Source organism: Capsicum annuum, chromosome 5, assembly GCF_002878395.1.
Source record: "Capsicum annuum cultivar UCD-10X-F1 chromosome 5, UCD10Xv1.1, whole genome shotgun sequence".
NCBI lineage: Eukaryota > Viridiplantae > Streptophyta > Magnoliopsida > Solanales > Solanaceae > Capsicum > Capsicum annuum.
This window is the reverse complement of record NC_061115.1, coordinates 213,709,942-213,729,062: the sequence shown is the minus strand read 5'-3', so window position 1 is coordinate 213,729,062 and position 19,121 is coordinate 213,709,942. Positions and strand designations below refer to the sequence as shown.

The following is a 19,121-nucleotide window of genomic DNA, read 5'->3' as shown; positions in this document are numbered from 1 at the left end:
CCGATGAGGGAGGCGGTGCCGCTTCTTTTTTTTTTAGTTTTGGAGAGAGAGAGATGGTAGAGAGAGGGAGAGAGGTGGCTGGTTGTTGAGTTCACCGGACTCCGGCATCATTGGCTGCTACTGTTGCACGTATTCCGGTGAAGCTTTTTCTGGTGATGAATGTGTATATGACATTTTGTAGGGTTGAAGATGAGTGATCCTATGTCCTCCTCCTTTTGTTGTGTATCTCGGTGATTGTATATATGTTGGTGAAATTGAAATTCTGAGGTGAGTGAGTGCGAGTGTAGGTGGGGTCACGTGGGTGGGTATTGGGGTAGGGTAGGTGGGGTAGGGTATGGTGTATGGGGTAGTGATGTGTTGTCCAAAATTGATAGGAGGAGTGGTTAATTTTGTTACAAAAGAATAATTGGGGATTAGGTTTGTTAGTGGGTTTGTTATTTTTTGAATTTTTATGGGATATAATCATACGGGTGAGGGCACGTGGTAAGACAGGGATAAAAATGTGTAACTTGGGTCTTCGGTAGGGACAAAATTAAGTGTCTACATTATTTACATGTCATAATTGTAATATTTATAGTTTTCAAGAACGACTATTCCTAAAAGTAAAATAAAAAAGATAATTAATTTTATCTTGAATTTTTTACTATTACTCACTTCGTTGCGATATTTATAGTTTTCAAGGTTAAATGTTTTTATTGATTAACTATATGTTGTGTTTCTTCTATCGCTTAAGGAGATATACTCATTTCATTTTAAATTAGGTGTACCATTTTGTTTTGCTATTATCTTAATGTGGACCGTTCTTTGTTGTGTATAAAGAAGAAAAAAGGGGAAGGAGGTGGTGGCCAGCTTTGTGCTCCGACGGGCTTTGTGTATAAAGAAAAAGGCTGAAAAATGAGTTACAAATGGTTTTTTCTTTTTTAATCTAAATATAATTTTTTTTAATTATGTAATACATTTTAAATTAATTTTTTGAACTCACATGACACATGTCAATATTTGATTTATTAAATTGTCAGCGAGTATATTGAACAAGTTTTATATTTTTATTTGATTGTCCAAAAAATGTTCAAATGATCCAAATTCACAGAGGTTAAAGTGTTCAAGAGGTACAAAAGACAGTTAAGGGGTCAAGTAAAATTTAGAAACAAGTTTAATAGGTGGTAGATGACTAAGGCCTTATTATTAAGTTTTACATCCATGCAATGGGACAAAGTCCCTGCCTGCATTATTATTATTATACATTACATAGAGTAGATGATCTAGGCATAACATGAGATCATGCATCGGCTGCCACTCCATATTTATCATCCAGTTTGAACACAAAGGGCATTGGGTCCTCTGAGAGAACCAAACGATGACTTTGGGGGATCAAGCCAACGTTGCTGCAAAAAGTAGTGCCTTCGAGATAGAACACTAGCTTATAGTTACCACCTTTGCGAGGCCAAATTTGGAACCAACTGCTAAAATCGTTGGGATTTCCCAACTTTGCACCTGTGCTTATGGTGTGTAGAATTGGTGGCCATTTTGATACAAGGTTGTCAACCTTCCACACAGCAAAGTTAGAACACAAAGGATAATCAAAATAGAAATGGATGTTTAACGGAGAGGACGCCAAAATCAATTGATATTTATTAGGATTCTTAGGTGTAAAATAAACCGCGATACCATTGTCTGTAGGAAGGTTCGATAGTACTACCGATTTAGGACAAGTAGTGGTTTGTTGTTGATCATCAAGATTAGCAAGACGTGAGCCTCCAGTGTCCATAGTGGTGTAGGCCGGACGTATCCAGTACCTATTGCTTGCGTTGAGGGGTTTGCCATTAGTATCGCGTACAGCTATCCATGCTTGGTTGTTGGGAGTGTCGGTGGTGGCGCAAGTTGCCAAGGCTGACAAGGGGAGGATTATTGCAAGGGAAAGAAAGAGTAAAATTAATATGGTCTTCATCTTTAGGGATGCTAATTTGTTTTGATGATTATTTGTATATCCTTCTTGCTAACCTCTTCTATTTATAGATAGACAAGATTAATTGTTTTGCTCTAGTTTATGTGAACCATCATTCACGTTTAATTTGTTTCTTTATACTAAATGATTGATATATTCGTACAAAAATGATATGTTCATATCATAACATATAAAGTATAATTTTTCAGAAAATTGGTATACCTAACACAGGTAGCGGGTAATTTTGTCCACCAAAATTAGAGTAGCTGTTGAGACGAAGTCGTTTACTCCATCTATTCACGTTACTTGTTCACTATTTTAAAAAATAGATTTTCACTTTTACTTGTTACCTTTAACACATAAAAAAAAGACAATTACTTTATTTCATGTTTTACCTTAGCATTAATTAATAAGGTAGTGTGGTAAAATTAATAACCATGTCAATACATTTTGATTTCTTAACAAACGTTTCAAATTCAAATATGACAAGTAAAAGTAAATGGAGGAAATCATAATTTTTACCCTATTTGAAATTTTAACCCATATTCTTTTACTCATTTCATTGATTACTAGGTCACCATACCAATTTTTGTTAAATTACTCATGGAATATTCCCATTCAAGATGAGTATGAAGTCTTTGTCGCAGTATGGAGAGCTAATATTATAAAAACAGTTTGTGGTTTTGTACGTCGAACCTTATATGCATTAACCATCAAATGCATAAGACATCGAACTAACTAATTAGTTATCTCTGTGTTATCCACCTAACAAATTAAATAAAAGGGAACTTTAAAACGTGCCATTTTTGTAGACAAAGAATGTAAACGCGATCAATGTCATCCAAAGGTGGATCTATGTGTATGGGTGGGGGACCACCAGTCATGTTGGTCGGTCCAGGCCGGTTCGACCCAGTTAGACCAACCCATCGGCACCGGATGCTCGATCGATCACCTGGGCCACGGTACCCAGAGCTGTCAAGTGGGCCGGGTCGGGCCAACCCAGAATCGGCCCGTGTTATTTAATCAGGTTGAGGGTCGGGCCGGGGCCGGGGCCGGGTCTAAGTAGACCGGGCCGGGCCGGGCCAACAGTAAAAAAATCAAAAATCACCCTAACCCGGCCCACTTAACTCAACCCGGTCAAACTCGGTCAAAAATATAAAAAAAAAACTTTTTTTCAATATACATTATATATACCCACCAATATACATTATAAATACGTTAAACAATATATATACACTATATATATAGTATATACTACATTAGAATTTAAAAAATATATACACATATACACAATTACACATATATACGCACCATCCAAATATATATGTACTACTTTAAAGTTTAAATAAAATATACTACAATATATATATATATATATATACACACACACACACACACACACATATATATATATATATATATATATATATCACATGTATACGGTAAATATACACGTCTATAGAAGATCTATTAACATATATACACTCTAATCTATGTATATGTAATATTTTAAATGAAATATACTATAATATATAAACATTACAATATATATTTGTGTAGTTATATACTAATTTATAAAATATATACACATGTATACGTTAAATATACACGTCTATAGAAGATCTATTCACATATATACACTGTATTCTATGTATATGTAATACTTTAAATGAAATATACTATAGTATATATACATTACAATATATATTTGTATAGTTATATACTAATTTATGAAACATATACACATGTATACGTTAAATATACACGTCTATAGAAGATCTATTCACATATATACACTCTATTCTATGTATATGTAATACTTTAAATGAGATATACTACAATATATATACATTACAATATATATTTGTATAGTTATATACTAATTTATAAAATATATACACATGTATACGTTAAATATGCACGTCTATAGAAGATCCATTCACATATATACACTGTATTCTATGTATATGTAATACTTTAAATGAAATATACTATAATATATATACATTACAATATATATCTGTATAGTTATATACTAATTTATGAAACATATACACATGTATATGTTAAATATACACGTCTATAGAAGATCTATTCACATATATACACTCTATTCTATGTATATGTAATACTTTAAATGAGATATACTACAATATATATACATTGCAATATATATTTGTATAGTGATATACTAATTTATAAAATATATACACATGTATACGTTAAACATACACGTCTATAGAAGATCTATTCACATATATACACTCTATTCTATGTATATGTAATACTTTAAATGAAATATACTATAATATATATACATTACAATATATATTTGTATAGTTATATACTAATTTATAAAACATATACATATGTATACATTAAATATACACTTCTATAGAAGATATATGCACAAATATACAAAACATATGTTACTTAATATAATAAATTAATAATATTTGGTAGTAAATTAATAATATATTAGAAGTAAGTTTTTAATTTAAAGTAGAAAACTAGAAATTCAATTTAAAATTTTAAATCGTTAAATAAAAAAAAAATAAAAAGCAAGGACTAAGGAGTGAATGAATTTGGGAAATTTTATTGATTGCAAAATGATCCAAAATTTATAATTTACATGAATGAAAAATCTATAAATTATGCATCATTTTTTCCAACTCATTCATGTTAATATTAATGGGAACTTGCATAGGATAGTCGAAGTCAACGGGGGCAAAACCATGCATTGGACTTGATTCTGCTAAGTTCTTCCATGAAGTCATAATTTCTTCAAGTTTCAGCTCGTCGCTCGGCTCCAATTCCATTCCTTGGTTTCTTCTTTCCGCTCTAATCCAATCTCTGAGGCAAACTAGAACATTCATTGCATTGCTTCCCAATGAGTGTCAGTTGTCTCCAAGCTGCTGTCGTCCCTGACTAAAGGCGCTCTCTGATGCAACGGTTGACATTGGAACATTCAAGATATCTCTAGTTAATCTTGAAAGCACAGGATATTGTGTTTTATTACTCCTCCACCAATCCAACGTGTTGATCCGTCGTCTGCGATCCTCTGGTGCCGTTCGAAGATAATATTTCAGCTCTTCCCGATAAGTTGATGTGTAAGTTCTCTCATCAACACTGTTCCAACAATTTAAATCATAAAATGAATCAGAAAAATCACTATGTGCCGGCCTTTTAGAAGATGATGGCTCCTCGGGAGGATAAGGAGCGACAGTTGGAGTGATATTTGTAGGTACGGCTAAATCAAATAAATCAGCATAGTGATTATATAATTTTTCTATGTAATCCTTTGCATCAGCCATAGCCGTCCACAAATCAGGTTGTACTTGTTCAGAATCATGGTTAGTATTTATTTCTAAGTTAGTATAAATAAGAGTACTAAAGTGACACATATTATTATATTTCATGCACGGATTTAGCATAGCACCAACCAAGTAAATAGGGGGAATCGGGAAAAAATATTTTTTAAATTTCATAAACATGGCGCCAACAGCTTCTTTATAACCTTCTTTATTTTTATATTCTTTGAGCAAACTAGAAATATCGGCTATATATGCCAAAATATTACAAACAGTAGGATAATAAGCACCGGAAAATTCAATCGTAGCTACATAAAATTTTTCTAAAAACTTAACAAGATCATTAATTACAACCCAATCAGAATTATGTAGCATGCAATCAGCAGAATCAGCAAATGAACCGCAATGTTGGTTAAAAGCTAGTGTAATAGGAATTCTATATTTGTAACAAATTTTTAAAAATTCATACGTAGAATTCCATCTAGTATCAATTTCCTCAGGCATCAAAATCGGTGTAAGTCCATTTTCTTGACATTTAACTTTAAATTCTCTAATTCTCGATCTACGATTATTTCCTTGAATAAAACCAACGGCAAGACGAATTTTTTCAATATAAAGCTCAAAAAACTCAAGACCATCTTTTACAATTAAATTATATATATGACATGCATACTTAATATGAAAAATTTCAGGCAAGGGCGGAGATAGCGTAGATTTTATTTTTGTTATAGCAGTCTTGTTGTTAGAAGCATTATCAAAAGCAATACATAAAATTTTATTTTTGATACCATAATATCCGGCAATTTTAACAATAGAATCAGCAATAAATTGTCCAGTATATTTACGATCTTCATCATATAAAAAAGCAAGAATACGTTTTTGCATCACGAAATTACTATTCATCCAATGACAAGTAACGGTTAAATAATCATTTATTTACAGCACGACCAAGATCAGAAGTTAGGGACAATCTACATTGAATATTCTTTAACAATGTTGATAAATAAAAATAATATTGTGAATGGAGTCTAAAAATATCAGACCAACAAGTAGTTCTAGGAATACCGTTAAACATAGGATTATAAATTGCTTGTATATAAAGAATAAAGGTATCAGAAGAAGGAAAACTAAAAGGCAAACAACCCACAGCTACCATTTTAGCTATTTCTTCCCTGTCCCTCAATTTATTATACTTCTTCGCTACGTGACCGGTTGCTGGGTCCATTCTAGTTTGCGTTGACCCACCAACATCCCCACCACCTTTTGCAATATTTAACTCTCTTTTGTGATCTTCAGCTACATGTCTCATTAACGTACCCGTACCCCCTTGCTTGCCTCCACTTCTATGCTTATATATTTGTTGACAAATATTGCATTGTACCTCAATATCTGATATACGTTCAAAAAATTGTCATGCAATACTAGTTCTTTTACGAGGTTTTGGGGCACTGGGAGGATGGGAAGGGAGATTAACTGATTCAGATCTAACGTTAGCATCTCCTACTGCGGGTGTCTCAGCAATATTTTCATTATCTTCGTCTAAATTAACCACATTTACTTCATTTTCTTCTTCTATACCGTAATTTTTCTGAGCTTCTACATAATTCATATCGTGAGCACCTACACCTATTTCTTCCTCAAAAGGTGTACCAAGCGGTACCGGAGGCGAAGGCACACGGGTATATATACTACTTGAACTACCTCTACCGCTAGTAATTCGCTTTTTACTACCACTACCGCTTCCGGGACAAAAAATTTTAACACCTTTAGTAGCGAGGTTTCTTAATTTATCCATAATATAAATTAAATTAAACTAAAAATATTCAAAATACACAAATATAATAAAATTAAATATTAAACAATTAATACAATAAATAAAAATTAAACGTAAGAGATGGAATGACAATACCAAATTTTGGAAGTATCCGAAGATTGCGACTTTAGAAACTTCCGCTCGTACTTTGTAAACGAAAAATTAAAAAATTAAAGTGAACACTTTAAGAAATTAAATATATTGAATATTTGAGAATTGAGAATTGAGATTTGAGAAAGTGAAAAATTGTGTGAAAAATGATTTGAAGTTGTAGGGTATTTATAGATTTTTTTTTTGGGATTAAAAAATATTTTTAAATTTTTTTTTTTTTTAATAAATAGGCCCAAACTAGCCGTTTGAACCCAAAAACGGCTAGTTTGGCCCAAAAGCCAAAATATCTTCTTTTTTTTTTTAATTTATTCGGGTCGGTCCGGGCCGATTAACTGGCGAGCCTGGACCGGGCTTGGTTCGGGCCGGGTTAGCCGGGCCCATTTTAAAAAATAATCGGTCCGGGACCCGGAACCCTAAAGCCCTAGGGCTTACCGGACCGGGTCAAATCGGGCCGGGTTAGTTACGAGGGCCGGGTCGGATCGGGTCGGCTCGGCCCACTTGACACCCATAACGGTACCAGGCTGGGCCATTTGGTTCAAGTAGGCCAGTGAATCGACTCTGTTGAGAAATCGGATCAGGTCCACCGGTTGTCCGAATTGGATCGGCCCGATTATTAGAAAAAATTATGTTGGGCCCTAAGTCAGCTAGGCTAATTTTTTACCGTTGGGGCCAAAATCAGCTTTGGTTGAATGTTGTTGTTTTTTTAAAAACTACTATAAATACATGGTATTTTGCACTATTTCTTCACACAACTCACAATCTCACTCTCAATTTCTCTCAATATTTCTAATTATCTCCTAAAGTGCTTGATTTTATTTTATTATTTTGCAATTACAAATATCAAGTGAAAGTTTTCTAAAATCTCAACGTTTGGATACTTCAAAATTTTGATATTGTCATTTTATCTCTTACTTTTAATTTTAAATTAGTATATTATTTGTTGAATAACTTTTTTATTATTTTTATATTTTTTAAATATTTGTTAGTTTAATTTATAATATGCATAATTTACACATCACTCGATACACACACAGAGCAATATACAAATGCACACCAGCGACACTCGCATACGGAAAAAGTGAAGAAAAGGCACACACACAATTTCTATTAAAGATCAAAGAAACGCACACTACACATCAGAAAAAGAAATTTTTCATTAACATACATACACAGACCTGACATACACACCCGCAGATGCACACACAGAGTTACACACACTTACCATTAAAGTAGACAAAATAGAGAAATTGAGGGCAAAACAGGGGAAAATCAGAAGAGAATCGAAAAAGAAATAGGGAGAAAGTCAGGGAGAAGAACAGAAAGAGATCGGGAGATTGCAGCGGATTTAGTTTGTAGAACAAAAAGAGATCGGGAGAGAGCAGCGGATTTAGTTTGTTTTCGACGGTAATCGTCGAAATCGGTGACCTCTGCCAACCAAACTCGACCCTTCCCGTCGCTCCACTGGATAAAATCGATCATCCTTGCTAAAAAATCCACCCAAAACGTGACCCACTTCTCTTTCTACCACTGTGAATGTTGATTCCAGCGATTCCCATCATAAAACCCCAAAACCCAACCCCCATTCTGGTTTCTCGGCAGTATCCATCGAAAATGAGCAAAACAGTATCTTGGCGTCTGACATCGAGTGTGGGATTTCTCTTTATTTTGTGATTTTTGGTCTGAGTTGGTGAAAATCGAGCAAAAAGGTATATCGAAGTTAGACTGATTTTGTTGTTGGGTCTAATTTGAGGTTCTCCGGCGATCGGTTGAGGTCCAATTCTACTTCTTCACTTTTTTTATTTTATTATTTATCATATTCGATGCATTGAATTGAGTGTTATGCGTTGCTTGATCCTTGTTGATGATGAATAGTGGTTTGTTTTAATTCATGGTTGGGTCCCTTTATTATGGATTGTATGGTAAAATGGTATCTCGTTTGAAAATTAAAATTGGTTGTTTGGGGCGGAATTGAAATTGATAAAAATGAATGAGTATTTGTTTTCATTCATTGTTAAAGTGTCACAAATGATCTTCATCTTTCATTTCATATTACATGATATGTACTTGCATTTTCAAGGATTGATATGACGAAGACGTTTTATTCTGTCACCCAAACATTGTGTCATTTTTGCTTAAACTATTTGAGCTTTAGCCTATTTTCTTTCATACCCTTCTTTTGGAATCAAGATAGAGTCAACAAAGTTCAAAAGAAAAATGTCGAACAAAAGAATAGAATCAGAAAAGTTTTAAAAAAAGAGAAAAAAAAGTGTCAGAAAGAAAGATAAGAGATGAGTGTCAAGAAAAATAAATGCATAAAAGGTCTCAAAGAGAAAAAGAGTTCATTAAATAAAAAATAGAGACAAAAGAAGAAGTCAGAATCAAGCAAAAGAATAAGTTGTTGGAACTACGTGTGACATGATTCTTCTTTCTAGGGGGTGAGATGCGTAGGCTGCCTTACTTTGGGCTCGGTCCAACCAAATAAACAATTTAGAGTTATCCAATCAAAAGAAACTGAGGCATGAGTTAATTTTTGTTGTTTGAGTCGATTTTAAAAGTTGTAAGTCCCATCTACTTCAAGTGTCGCCTGGGCCTCATGTCGTCCTTTCTTTCTAACCTTATCCAAAAGTCGACTTACAACCAAAGAAAGACCTTCAGATCAATCTGTGAGAATGATAAGGATTAACATGCAATGTATATGATAATGCATTTTTGAAACTACTCATCTTCCTCAACGTAAGGAATCAGGAGAGAAATAAAATGAGAGTCTTATTGGTGAAAACCCTCACGGGCACCGTAAAACGATGATAAGTTGAGAGAGATAAAAATGAGAGAGTTTTATCGGTGAAACTATACGATGATAAGTTGAGAGAGATAAAAATGAGAGAGTTTTATCGGTGAAACTATCACGGGCACGGTAAGACGATGGTGAGTTGAGAGAAATGAAAATAAGAGAGTCTCATTGGTTAAAAACCCTCACGAACACCATAAGACAATGGTGAGCGGAGAAAAAAAATGAGAGAGGCTTATTTGCGAAAACTCTTCAAGGCGCCACTAGCCGAATGAGGTCGTAAATGCAATCGACCTAAGGAAGCAACTTAGTTTCAAGAAACTTGTATTGATTTATCTGGGAAATGTCCCGAAGTATCATGTACGCAAAGGAGACTTGCGATCAAGACCCGACGCATCGGGTAAAGCATTGGAGCGTAGTTTAGGACTAGTGTAGGTTAGCGAGGTTTATGTTTCAGTACTTTTTTATTTTGGGTCTGTAATAAATTGGACTGAAGACTAAATTTGGTTTTGTTTGTTTAATTATTTATTTAGTGTTTATGTGTTTGTTGGTTTATACATTTATAGTGTTCATGCTAGCAGATATACTCTATAGAGCGACCGCGGTCGAACCATGGGACTGAGGGGTTCCTAACACCTTCCCCTCGGACAAGAGAATTTCTTAGCCATAATCTCTGTTCACGGATCAGTTTTAGAGTCAAACTGTTTTGAAAAAGTATTTCGAAAGGTGACTTGGCACACCCGATTTATGTCAAGTGGCGACTCAGAATTTAATTGTAAAAGATTCTTTTCAAAACGAAAATTTCATTTTTTGTCACTTAATAATAAAAACTCTTTCGAACTTCCCAATAATCTTTTTTCGTTAAAAAAGGGGTGTGATAGGCCCGATTATTAAAAAATATATATATAAATAACATAAATACCAACTCTTTTAGAAGTAATTACTCTCTCCGACTTTTTTAATTACTTTACTCTCTTTCCCTATCAATATACATAACATATCCTACATATACATAGCATTCTGTGTATATGTTGAGATTTTTGTAATATATTGAGGGAGTTGGAGTTTTTGTAATACTGAAAACATAAGTTGTGTATTTGTGTAATTTTTAGAAAAAAAAAATTATGTTGGGCCCTAAGTCAATTGGGCTAATTTTTTACCGTTTGGGCCTAAATCAGCTTTGACTGATTATTTTAAAAAAAAAAATGCTATAAATACATGGTATTTTGCACTATTTTTCCACACAAATCACATCTCACTCTCAATCTCTCTCAATATTTCTAATTATCTCCTAAAGTGTTCGATTTTATTTTATTATTTTGCAATTACAAATATCAAGTGAAAGTTTTCTAAAATCTCAACTTTAAGATACTTCAAAAATTTGATATTGCCGTTTCATCTTTTAATTTTAATTTTTAATTAATGTATTATTTGTTGAATATTTATTTTTATTATTTTTGTATTTTTTTTGAATATTTGTTAGTTTAATTTATAATATGCATAAATTAAGAAAAGTTGATGAAAGTGTTAGAAATTTTTGGCTCCTCTATATGATATTGACTTCTCGTAAAACCTATGTTGTAATAAAAAAATGGGAGTGAGGGAATAACATCATAATTGCAAAGCAACGAAATGAAGAAACAAATGTGAAAGTATCCAAGCATAAATAATTTATAGAATAAATTCTGATTAAACAAACATTGACGTTAATTTATAATAATCGAAAACAACTTATTGTTTTTCAAATTATTTTTTTTCTTCTTAAATTGTAAGTCAAAAGTTGAATAAAGTAGTATTGTATTTAATTATGTATGTCAAATAAACTTTGGTACATATTGAGGTTATTTAAACTTGTTACGATATTTTTAGAGACTCGAACTAAGTCCTTAATTAAACACCTCAATTTGTAACAGTGTTGTAATATAGAGAAGATTATGCACATGTTGATCAATTTGTATTTTGGTACAAATGCTAAAGAAGTGTATGATCCTATAATGACCTTAAATAATTAAGAAGGTAATTATAATGTTGATGTATAATTAATTTCTACTAGTTGTGAGTCAAAGTTGAATTAAGTAGTATTGTACTTAATTATGTAAGTTAAATAAATGTTTAACGTATAACCAGTTCCTTAAATTTATCACAATATTTCATTTAAATATTCGAATTAAGCCTTGTTCCAATCGAGCACCTCAACTCCTAATAAAGTATTTCAGTTAGACACTTTTGATTCAAATTTTGCTACAATAGACAAGTTGTATATAATCCTATAATGGCCTTCTTTAAGCTTAATTACAGAATATAATAAGGTTGATGTAGAATTTTTGTTGTTAAACTTCATTAAGTGGAAACTACTAGTTGTGAGTCAGAAGTTGAATAATAAAGTAGTATTAATTGTATTTAATTATGTATGTTAAATAAAGGTATTTTGACTACTACATTCACTGCACATACACGACTATCTGTTCCATTAATGTGTAATACTGATAGAAATAGTTAGTTAGTTAGTCGATAGCTGAGTCAGCTGTAGAGGTTGTTAAAGGTTGTTAGATAATGATTAGTTAGTTACAATGAGTTGTATACATGACTCACTTCTTAGCTCATTCTTAGCTCATCTTAACTCAAGTCTATAGATAGACTTATAACTGTAAGCTTCAAGTGCGAATAATGAAAATTCAGCTTTTGTCTATCTTCTTCCTCTCCTTGATTGAAAGCTATCAAGCTGCAATCCTTCTATTTCACATGGTATCAGAGCCATGAGCTCAGTGTGTTTTTTTATCACATTTCACTAAGTTCTCTGCACAATTTGAGATCTTTGTTCCAGGATATTTTTTATCTCTATTTTCACTTTCTTTTTCTTCACGATTTAGATCTATATTGCAGTTACATCCTATCAATCATGGCACCTAAAATTGATCAAAGTAATCCACTTTTCATTGGTTCATCTGATAGTTCCAATGTTGTACTTGTTTCAATTAAGTTAACTGGTTCAGAAAATTATAATTTATGGAGTCGATTGATGCGTATTGCTCTCTTAGGGAAGAGAAAGTTTGGATTTGTCACTAGAACCTACAGCAAGGAGTCGTATAGAGGGGAGCTTTATGAGCAGTGGGAAACATGTAGTGCAATTGTGGTTTCCTGGATCATGAACACTGTGAGTGAAAGTCTGTTATTTGGAATTGTTTATGCCACGAATACTTGTACAGTTTGGGAAGATTTGAAGGAGAGATATGACAAGGTGAATCGTATGTGTATATACCAATTGCATTGTGAAATTAATATTTACTCTCAAGGTATAGATTCAATCTCAGTTTATTTTACCAAATTGAAGAGTTTATAGGGTAAGTATGATGTACTAGTGCCAAATCCTAGTTGTGATTGCCCTACGTCTAGAGAGTACTCAGATCATATGGTCAATTTAGACTTTTACAGTTTTTAAGTGGCCTAAATGAGTCTTATGATCAAGCTAGAAGACAGATATTGCTCAAAGGAGTGACTCCTACTCTTAATCAAGTTTATGCTATGCTTATAGAAGATAAATCTAATATTCATCTTATATGATGACTGAGAATGACAGATCAGAACCACTTGTTATGCAAGTGAATCGAAATTATGGTTTTGGACAGAGCAACACTAACTATAAAGGTAGAAAGTGTGATTACTGCCATCTCTTAGGTCATATCAAGGAAATTTGTCATAAGTTAGTAAGTTATCCAAATAACTGGAAGAACAAGAAGAAACAAGGCTACAACTCTAACTTTAGATCACAGAATACTACAGTAACAGCTTTTCAACACACAATGGCGGTAACAACTTTGTCAACATTTGTAACAAGCCTTCTCAGGCTCCAACTATGGTAGCTGGTCAGGTTGATGTTGCTAGTTCTAGTCATAAAGTGACTCATGCACCACTAGCCAAGCCTCACACATTCACTGAGGAAGGAGTACACTCAGATTATGACCATGTTGAGAAAAAATACCAAAGATATGAAACAAGTAAATATGACAGGTATTACTACTTGTTTCTTGTCCAAAACATGTCCTGACAGTTGGATTGTAGATCAGGTGCTACACATCATGTGTCTGCACATAGACACTTAATCAAAAGTAGTACCAGATTAGACTCCAAACATTTGGACAAGTTGCACCTCCCAACAGGTGATGAAGTGACAATCTCATACACTGGAGAAGCCTACATTTTTACAGATGATGTGATCAAAGATGTTCCACTAGTTCCAGACTTCAAACTCAATTTGTTGTTTGTTGCTATGATAAACCAAGGAACTTTCATGCTTTGTATATTTTTATCCTGATTTTTGTATCTTTCAGGACCTCTTCAATAGCAAGGTGAAGGGGATTGGTAGACAAAAGAATGGACTATATTTTCTTAAAAGTGGTTGGACAGGAGATATTAATCAGTCAGGATCAAAAACCTGCAAATTCATTGCAGAAGTCTTAACTTCCAATTGCAGCTTATGGCACCAAAGACTTGGACACCCTGCTTCTCAGGTTTTCAAATGTTTAGATATTCTGAAGAATCCTAGTGATGTAAATATGTTGAATAAATATACTATGTGTCCCCTAGCTAAACAGACAAGATTGTCATTTCCTACAAGTTCTACTAGATGCTCCACTTATTTTGAACTTGTACATATGGATTTATGGGTTCCATATAAAACTTCTACTTTTGACAACAAATACTATTTCTTGACTATGGTAGATGACCATAGTAGATACACTTGGGTGCACTTGTCGCAGTTAAATTCTGAGGCCATAGTGGCCATTAAAACATTAATTTCCATGATTAAAACTCAGTTTGGAGTAGTGGTGAAAACCATCAAATCTGGTAATGGAACTGAATTTATCATCATTCAATGTAAAACATTATTCCAGTCCCTAAGCATTCTACATCAGACCAGCTATCCTCACACTTCTCAACAGAATAAAGTTATGGAGAGGAAGCACAGAAACATATTAAACATAGCCAGAGCACTCAAGTTTCAGTCTCACTTGCCATTAAATATTGGGGACTGTGTGTAAAGGCTGCAGTGTATATAATGAACACGTTACCTTCTTATGTTCTGAATGGTAAGAGCACGTTTCAGTTAATGTTTTCCAAGGATCCTAAGTTGTCTCATCTCAGGGTATTTGGATGCTTATGCTATGTGACTATCCTACTAAGAGGTGACAAATTCACAGAAAGGGCCAAACCTGCAGTATTGATAGGATATTCAGAGTCTCGGAAGGGATATTTATTGCTGGATTTCACCTCAAAGAGACTATTAGTCAGTAGGGATGTTGTGTTTCATGAAGATACATTTTCTTTTGCTTTCTCACCAGCACAAAATACACAAGCTTACTCATCTGATGAATTTATCATTGACTTCTTGATCCCCACAGATGATACTGAGAGTGTTACTGAAAATGCTGCAAATGAGGAGGATGGCATTATTGATGTTGCATTGCCTGGTGTAGCTTTACCTGACACAAATCATAAAGATCCCTGTCAAGATAAACCTTTCCTGCCTCAACCTTCCTCCAGTAGACCAACAAGGCCAAGTAGACCACCAGTATAGATGCATGATTATATTGATACTTCCAGGAACCAGAGATGCAAGCATCCATTGGCCAACAACTTCTCTGACAAGAATCTGAGTCCTGCTTATCAGTGCTACTTAACCAAGTTCTCCAATTTGACTGAGCCTCAGCATTTTAAACAAGTAGTACAAGATGAAATATAGGTGGAAGCTATGAAGTCTGAAATTCAAGCCTTGGAAGCCAACAATATCTGGATCATTGTTGATCTGTAAAAGGGAACAATATTGTTGGTTCCAAGTAGGTATACAAAATCAAATATCTTGCAAATAGTGAAGCGAAGAGGTTTAAAGCAAGGTTAGTGGCCAAAGGATATATTCAACATGAGGTATTAGATTATCCTAAAACATATTCACCAGTGGTTAAGATGGTTACAATCAGAAGTTTGATTGCAATAGTTGTATCTAAGGGTTGGAATCCTCACCAAATCGATGTGTATAATGTATTCTTACAAGGAGATCTTGATAAGGAGCTATACATGGAAATACCAAAGGGATTTAGAAGACAAGGAGAGCACAAGGTGTGTAAGTTGATCAAATCCTTATATGGTCTTAAGCAGGCCTCTGGGAAATGGAATCTGAAGCTCACTCATGCCTTACTTAATGCTGGTTTTACCCAGAGTGCACATAATTATTCCCTATTCACTCTAAATTGAGGTAATGATACTGTTATAGTTCTTGTTTATATTGATGATTTTCTAATCACTAAAAGCAGTGCATCATTGATCAATGCCACCAAAATCAAGTTGCATCAGAGATCATCTTGAACCAAAGGAGGTACATTCTTGAGTTGATTGCTGACACAGGTCTTAGTGGTTCTAAACCTGCTATTACTCCTTTAGAGTATAATTCCAAGCTCACCTCAACTAAATATGATCAAGCCACAGGTGCACAAGGTGATGAATTGTTGTCTGACATTTCCTCTTATCAAAGACTTGTTGGCAAGCTTATGTATGCTACTATTACAAGGCCAGACATTAACTTTGTTGTCCAGACTCTCATCCAATTCATGCAACACCCCAAGAAGTCTCACTGGAAAGTAGCTACTAGGGTGGTCAGATACCATAAAGGTTCTATTCGTCAAGGTGTATGGTTAAAAGCTGAGCCTGCTAATACTCTAACTTGATGGTGTGACTCAGATTGGGCTGCTTCTCCAAATACTAGAAAATCAGTTACTGGTTATGACATTCACTTTGGTGAATCATTCATATCATGAAAGTCCAAGAAGCAACACACTGTTTCTAGGAGTTCTGCTGAAGCTGGGTACAGAAGCATGACTTCAGCAGTTGCAGAACTCACTTGGTTGGTTGGATTGTTTTGGGAACTCAAGGTTCCTATCACCCTTCCCATTTTAGATTTTAGTGACAGTAATTCAACCATCCAATAGGTCAACAACCCTGTGTTTCATGAGAGAACTAAACACATTGAGATTGACTGTCATTTCATCAGGTACAAGATCAAAGATGGCTTGATTAAAGCCCTATATGTTCATTCTAGTGATCAACTTGTTGACCTGCTTACAAAGAGCCTGAGTCTTGCTCAACATACTCATTTACTTAGCAAGCTTGGTATGCTAAACATTCTGCACCCTTTAGCTTGAGGGGGAGTGTTTTGACTACTACATACACGACTACCTGTTCCATTGATGTGTAATACTGATAGGAATAGTTAGTTAGTTAGTTAGCTGCTAGCTGAGTCAGTTGTAGAGGTTGTTAGATAATGATTAGTTAGTTACAATAAGTTGTCAATGAGCTGTATACATGATTCACTTCTTAACTCATTCTTATTTCATCTTAACTTAAGTCTATAAATAGACTTATAACTATAAGCTTCAAGTGAGAATAATGAAAATTCAGCTTCTCACTATCTTATTCTTCTCCTTGATTGCAAGCTATCAAGCAACAATCCTTCTATTTCACAAAAGGCTGGATACATATTCAGGCATTTAAACGTGTTAATATATTTCATTTCAACACTCAAATTATGCACATGCTGAATTTGTATTTTGGTACAAATGCTAAAGAAATTGCGTATAATCCTATAAATGGCCTTCTTTAAGCTTAATTAAGAAGGTAATTATAATGTTGATGTAGAATTTGTTGTTATTTGATTAAGTAGATATAGTACTAATTGTGTGTCAAAGTTGAATAAGTAGTATTGTACTTAATTATGTGTTTTAAATAAAGATTTAAATTTGAGAAAATGCAATGTTTTCACCCTAAACTATACACAAAATTGTTGAGACACACCCAAACTTTAGGGGGCAATAGGACCGTCCTAAAGTTCGGATGTATCTCAGCAATTTCGTGTATAGTTCAGGGTGGAAACAGAGCTCCTTTAAATTTTAATACATAGTCAGCCCTTGAACTTATCAGAATATTTTATTTAGATACTTGAATTAAGCTATGTTTTAATCGAACATTTCATCAACTCCTTATAAAGTATTTCAATTAGACACTTCCAATTCAAATTTTGAAGAAAAAAAAATTGTGTGCATTTTCATTCATTTATTTATCTCGCCTCAACTCTTAATAAAGTTGGAGCTCTTTTCTAGTTATTTAGGCTTCCTAAATAGTAAATTGTTAATTTTTCCAAGAATATGTGTATGATGTTCAAGTTCACAAAATCAATTTAGTTGAAAAAAATCTGAAGTTATGTACTTATTTTGTTTGAAAAATACTTTTCAAATAGAGGTTTCAATATTAAGATCCAATGAATAATTAGCAATCGAATTTCAGCTTGTAAATATTGACTTATAAATAGACAACGATCAATCATTTCAATTAAATTATACAAGGATCTAAATTAAAGTAAGGAAAGAATAATATGTACTCAATCTTGCAATCTTACGCCGATTTATGAAGATGAGATAAGCATTTAGTATCCCTCTCAACTATGATTAAATTTGTTACTACCACACTCTTACTTTGCGAGGGTCCTATTATCCCCTCCCCCCCCCCCCCCCCCCAAACCCCAAGTAAATTTTACCGTATTTTTCAACCTTTTTAGCTGACGTGGCACATGGCAGTCTTTCACGCGCCTCGGGTGTTTAACTTCACACAAGGTGCCACATCAGCACAAAAGGGCGTCAAAAGTATGCTAAAATTGAGTTCAGGGGAAAATAGGACACTAGTGAAGTTGGAGTCTATCGTAGCAACTTTGGTCATAGTTCAGGGGGTACAGGATGTTTATCCCTATGAAGATAGGGGGTACAGGATGTTTATTCCTATGAAGATAGAGAAATTGTTTTCAGTAGACTATCAAAGTACTAAAGCATGTCACAATCCCAAATAGGATCCGTTGTACTCATTTCATTGCGATATTTTTAGTTTTCAAGTAGTAAATATTTTCGTTGATTAACTATATGTTGTGTTTCTTCTATCGCTTAAGAAGATATTACTCATTTCATTTTAAATTAGGTGTACCATATTATTTTGCGAAAATCATAAAGAAGAATGGGGTGATAGGAGTAACAATATATATTTAAGGGGCACATAGACCCCCATAATTACATTATTATTAAGTTTTACATCCATGCAATGGGACAAAGTCCCTGCATG

At 33.8% G+C, this 19,121-nt stretch overlaps 1 protein-coding gene across 1 annotated transcript; it reads right to left on the bottom strand.

The window, feature by feature from the left end:
- Positions 1-1,279: 1,279 nt before the first annotated feature.
- LOC124898624 (miraculin-like) lies at positions 1,280-1,948 on the bottom strand. The gene has a single exon (XM_047412261.1). The coding sequence runs from the start codon at positions 1,946-1,948 to the stop codon at positions 1,280-1,282; it is 669 nt and encodes a 222-aa protein (XP_047268217.1).
- Between the last annotated feature and the right edge of the window lie 17,173 nt (positions 1,949-19,121).